Source organism: Bidens hawaiensis, unplaced genomic scaffold, assembly GCF_021521415.1.
Source record: "Bidens hawaiensis isolate Kalapana, Puna unplaced genomic scaffold, B.hawaiensis_p1.1 tig00007041_1, whole genome shotgun sequence".
Taxonomy (NCBI): domain Eukaryota; kingdom Viridiplantae; phylum Streptophyta; class Magnoliopsida; order Asterales; family Asteraceae; genus Bidens; species Bidens hawaiensis.
Window position 1 is genome coordinate 888651 of NW_027491483.1, and position 6048 is coordinate 894698.

The 6048-nt window shown below is 34.7% G+C and overlaps 1 protein-coding gene across 1 annotated transcript; it reads right to left on the minus strand.

Moving 5' to 3' along the window:
• Positions 1 to 366: 366 nt before the first annotated feature.
• LOC143634286 (vacuolar-processing enzyme-like) lies at positions 367 to 3983 on the minus strand. Its single transcript, XM_077102411.1, has 9 exons — positions 3780 to 3983; positions 2976 to 3140; positions 2726 to 2882; positions 2554 to 2639; positions 2245 to 2444; positions 2109 to 2157; positions 1793 to 2002; positions 923 to 1123; positions 367 to 824 (listed from the first exon to the last, which is right to left on the minus strand). The coding sequence occupies exons 1-9, from the start codon at positions 3981 to 3983 to the stop codon at positions 666 to 668; spliced, it is 1431 nt and encodes a 476-aa protein (XP_076958526.1). The 3' UTR covers positions 367 to 665.
• Positions 3984 to 6048: the final 2065 nt, after the last annotated feature.

The window sequence follows — 6048 nt, forward strand, 5'->3', positions numbered from 1 at the left end:
ACACCACCTGGCAAAATGTGAACGCCAGATGGGATTCACTATTTGATAAACCACATGCAAAATCAGTGTTTAGCCCATCTAAAGCACCTATCCTAAGATTGGTCAATTTTGTGGGTCAATTTTGTTTTGTAATATCTATGCATGTATGTACTAGGCTACTAGGTGAGAGGTTTTTCTAATTTTGTTTATTTATTATAATTATTTTTAAATATGTTGAAGTTGAAGTAAAGTTGTGAAATGTTAAATTAATCTATGCCAACTTAACACAATTAACTTGCGGACCTAATGTCTTATTCCAAATAACACATATTCAAGTTTAAACTCATCTACTAGATATTTAACCCACTCGCTTCGACAGGGACAAAATTCGGTCAGTATCTGTTTAGTTTGTTATGATACCAGCACTCTCTATAGCAACGAGGAGAGAAAACAAAGAAAAGGTCGTAATATACCCAAATACCTAGCAACTTTATTTGTATTCACATCAAACATCTGTGCAACAAAATACAAATTGCACAATTGTTTAATATTGATAGTCAGATCAATCATTTATTTTCAAATGCAACATGCAGACATATGCTTGAAATAAACAACATCAAGTATGCTGATATCGCAAGTAAATTACACATAACGCTTGAAAAAATTAGACGCTAAAATCCCCATTGCTAGTATATGGCCCGATGTTCTTCCCAGCACACGTAAGCAATAAGCACTTCCTCAACCTCAGTCATCCCAACTTGGTTATTGCAAATGTTTGCAAAGGCGCGCATGTGCTTCATGCCATGTTCAGTTAGCAAGCCACAATGTTTCTCAAATAATCGAGTCTTCACAAGAAAATACCTCATTTAACAAAATGGTCATATATATTGTAGAAGTTAAAAGTTCCTAGTTTAAACTATATCTTGCATCAAGTAAAACGTACCATTGATTTAAGACAATCCCAGTCATCCACTACTGGTAGACCTTGACCTGTAGTCGAACGGAGGATTGAATGGCCTTTTTGTTGTCTGAAAAGAAGCACCCCAATCATGTTGACACTGCTATCCAAATGTGACATATGTCTCAAGGTCTCGGTTATCTTCATGAGAGATTCCGCTTTTTTGGATGCCGGTGATCTCTTGTACTGCACAATTTAGGGAGCTCATTAAACTGATATAACCAACTATTAACCGATATTAGTGAACCCGGACATCCCAAAACCGTTGGTTTAAGTAATATGTTCTCAAAAACTCGAATTGTTGTTCGGATTCGGTTTTCAATGTACGTACCCGTAAAAGCCAAATAAAAAAAGTAACTGAACCTGTAAAAACCGAACCGAATTGAAGTAAGCAACATAAGGGTTCATGTTTGTTTGAATTTATTTTTTTCAGCTTAATGTTTATTGATTAATTTATTTTTGTTGATGGATTAAATCGTTTAATCAAAATGTTTATCAACTTGTGAACTAATTTTTATCTTTTAAGTATTGAGTAATTTGTAAGATATTAATAAATGGTGTAACTCAAATATTTTAGGCGCAAGTTTAATAATTAATTAATCATAATGTAACAAAAGAAATTATCACAAAAGTGTTAGGCTCAAATTCATTATTTTGGACCCAGTGTTTTTCCTAAATTTCAAGCGTAATTGTCCAAATGGTTATAAAACTTAAACTGAACCTATCATGAAAAGCAAAACGAATGGTTTTAAAAACCCAAAAAATTTTGGGTTTTTGGTTCGGTTTGAGCCCACCCATATAGTGCACACATAAGCACCATCTAGTAATTAAACAGACAAATCGCAGTTTACTTACTTTCTGCCACAAGAACATAAGATCCACGTCTCTTTGATTTACAGCATTCGTTATCATATTATATTGATTCCGATTAGCTGGTAGGTTTACGGTTGCAGGATCGAATCCTTGATATAGATAGACCATCTCATATTTTATTTCTTTGGTACCATATTCCATCACATGAGAACCGTTAACATAAGTACCATTTATAGATGTCCTTTCCCTCACCTATACACGAAAATGTGCCAATTTAATAACATGTTGAACTACGTACTCAAAACATATAACACATTTATTCATAGCCAAATGCTTTAAGTCATGTATAGTCTCAAACCTTGCTGATTTGCTGCGCAAGTGATTCTTTCTTTAGGTTATGCGTCTCGCTGTTAAACCAACCCATAATATAAAATGTCCAATTAATACTAATGAACAACTATATGTATACCATACCATAAGCGGACTATACATACCTGTCTTCCAACCAAGCGACGCTAAATGTATCTCCCAAGCAAACTGTATACTCGGGTGGGGAAGGAGGGATCGTGTCTGGACAATAGTATATATAACTGCCTTCGTAGGGCTTGGTTGAAGATATGGCGTATATGTTGAGATCGTCGGGGAGCAAGCCTTCGAAGATGCTTCCGCTTTCACAGGCTTCCATATATATTACCTACAATATGTAATTAACCATATAACCTTCTTGATTAGAGACATAATCATATATTTCAATGGATCAAATTTTTATATAAATAATATCACAAGTTTAGTTATAGCATTACCATCTCTTTGTATGTGCCCATGGCATGCTTCTGTTTCAAGACATCAATAAAGTCACTAGCCACAACATAAGGCTTTTCAGGCATTCCTACAACCAAACCAAGACTCATGACCACTTTAATTCGATCTTAATTACTCGTATATATTCTCGAATGAAATTCTTTTAACATTCACCTATTAATCCAGCCCCTCCGTGATCAGTGTAGTAAAGAAAGATCCGATCATCCGGTTTGCTATCGATAACCTTTCCACTTCCACCATTCACCACACTTTTGTCACCAAGAAGTACCGCGTAAAAGTTTTCTGCTGTAACAGCATCCCCGGTGTAGTCCTGTAATAACAAGTGTACTATTTTAGCAACATATTTGATCACTTTATTTCCTAACATATATCAAGATGTATATATAGCATTATAGAAATGTACCTTTGGTACTCCGGCATAGACGTCCTCGCCTTCTGGGTGATGAATAATTACACCAGGCATCGGATTCTCATCACTTGTTGCAATATCATCATACATGAACACCACAATATTTTCATCTTTCAAGCCTCCTCGTTTAAGTATTTGATAAGCATGAAAAACATTTGCCTGTGGTTATAAAAAAAATTAATATTTCCAAGGGATAATGTGTATATATTATACAAAATTTTCTTTAATGTTAAAGCTAATTGTTTTAGCACATTTTAACGTTTTTTTTTTCCTTTTTTTTGTATATTTATAACCAACAATGGGTTGCAAAAGAGTCGAATCAAGTCGATCAGGCTTGGCTGGGCTCGTTTATATTAATGAGCTTAAATGTTGATCAGCTCATGTTTTACTTGTTAAAAGCTGGAGCCAGCTCATTTAGGGGGTGTTTGGGATTCCTTATTTTTAGCTCCTTATGATAAGTTAAAAAAAAATGTTTGGGAATACTTATTATGTGAAACAATAAGTTACAAACGTGTAACTTGTAACTTATTTCTATAAGTCACAAGGAGGTAAAAATAAGGAATCCCATACACCCCCTTACTTTTTTTTTACAATCTAAAAACAAAAAAAGGAAGATATTTGATCATACCATAATGCAGAATTTATAAATCAGTTCAAAGAAATTATAATTTATGTGTATTAAAATTTGGGTAACGAGCCAACGAGCAATCCAACAAGGTTAACAATTTCATGTTAAAAATACGCATTTCATTTTGAATATACGTGTCTAACATGACTTTCGGGTTTATGTCGAATAACCTGATGCCGATAATTTTTGTACCCCTTTGAACCGGCCACAAGTAGAGCCCATCTAGTACCATTCCCCAACTGGTCCTCCACCTCATCTTCCAAATCCACAGCTGACCGAATTAATGGATCCCATTTCAACCCCGAACCCGAACCTCTATTCGCTGCGGCTCCATTAGGCAGTGCCACCACAATCATCATTACAAAAGCAAACATATTATATGAGACACAGCCATTTGGGAAAAAAAGTGACTTAACTTCATTTGCAATGCATGCATATATATACATTCAAGTGTACAAAAAGAGGACATGCAAAACTAGAAAGATGTAACAACTCATGCAAAATCAATTTTTATTGTAACTAGTTTTTTTTTGTTTTTTGGTATATGTGTTCTAAATTTATTGGGCCATATTTGATGAACCAATTATGCTAATTTCCTTTTTGGCAGGAACTTTATTTACTGACTTTTGTTGTAATCAAAACACAAACCATTCGACCATCCATCTCGAATTCCAACTTTTAATTTTCATATTATTTTGAAATAAATTTGTTTAATTATTTCATTACACGTTAAAAATATATTGAGTTGAGTTTTTGGTGAAACAACAAAAACAGAAGTATAGGGCTGTAACTGTCTGTTTGGTGGAAAGTTCATTTATGTTCGTCCGTTTGATAAACGAACCAGACGTGGGCAAAAATATTTTGTTCGGTAAGCTTAACGGATAATCGCATACAAAGGTTGCAAGGTTGCGTTCGTTCAATAGTGTCTGTGGACGTCCGGTAACGTCCGTCCTGATTAGGTCTGGTAACGTTCGTCCGGTAAAGTCCATTTTTATGTTGAAATTTTTTAATGAAGAATTTGAAACTTGTACCTCATAAACACTAGAAGCTTGTGGATTTTGATATGACTGTGTGTTTGGTTACAATATTAAGTGTTAAGTATTTTTGGATATCATGTGATGTAATGTTAATTAGTGTTTATGTTAAGTATTTTGATATATTTATGTTTGTTTTTCCATTAACGTTCATTAGTGCCCATTGGTGTTTGTTTATCAATTATTGCTCATCAGTGTTCGGTTGTCCATCGGTGTCCATTAGCGTCACTTTACAATACTAACGAACGAACATGGACGAACTCAATTCCTTAATGAATGAACACGAACACGAATTTTCGTTTGATAGGGTGTTCGTGAACCGTTCGCTTGTCCAAAAATGGCTTAACGGACAAACAAGGACAAGGTCTCATCTGATTTATTTCGCTCCGCTTACAACCCTATAGAAGAATGTAAAAAACAATTAGTTTAATGACCTTTAGAGCTTTGTAAAATGTAAATTTATCCATGAACTTGGGGTTTAGAACTACAATAATAAGTTAAATGGGCTGGGCCAAGGAAGCAAAGACACAAAATTCAAATTTGGGTGTTTTATTTTTCTAGGAATGTTTCTCTCCACAAACCATAAATATAAGTATCCACGTGTGACAATGATACCTTTTTTTCGTTTTTGTGGTTGAATAGTTCGTTCCCGTGATTATGACTAGGAATACGGTTTTTCTTTTTAACGGCCAACCAACGTAGAATGCCAAAATACTCTGTACGGGGTGACTCAATGGCAAAGGCCAACGTCAGCAGACACAACCTAGCCGTACGAAGCTTTTAAGCGCCTCAAAGTTATCTCCAGTTCTGATGAAAACCCATCCGCACAAATGCCCACTGATTATAAAACTCGAATGCCCTTAGGATCGAATTGGAGATCACAAAGATCCCAAGTATTCCTTCATTAATGTTCAATAATTATATTCGACACATTAATTTTTATGAATCTTGACTATAGGGTTCATATTTATTTTGTGACATTATTTGATTGTTTTAATTGTTGAACGGGTTAAGTAGAAATGTAATTCATATTTTCTTGACTTGAACACATCTTAAATATTATTACACACATTCTTTTAAATGACAATTTATTCTACCTCTAACTTAAACCCATAATTGCACTTGTTCAGGATAGACCCTTAGGCCTCCCAACAACTAGAACTTGCCACTCCCACTAGGCCACCAACACAAGTGTTTATTGCACATATTTTCACTAATTTTCCCTCAACTTCTAAAGCCATCATATTTCACTTTTCTTAACTTAAACCAAGTGTAAATGCATAAACCACAAGTCATTGAATGGATGATGACATCTTGTCCTTGAAAGGCACTTGTAACTAGAAAGGTTTTGAGTGTGTGAACCCAAAATGGTGGGTTAATTTGTTCACCAAAGACTTGAAGAAAA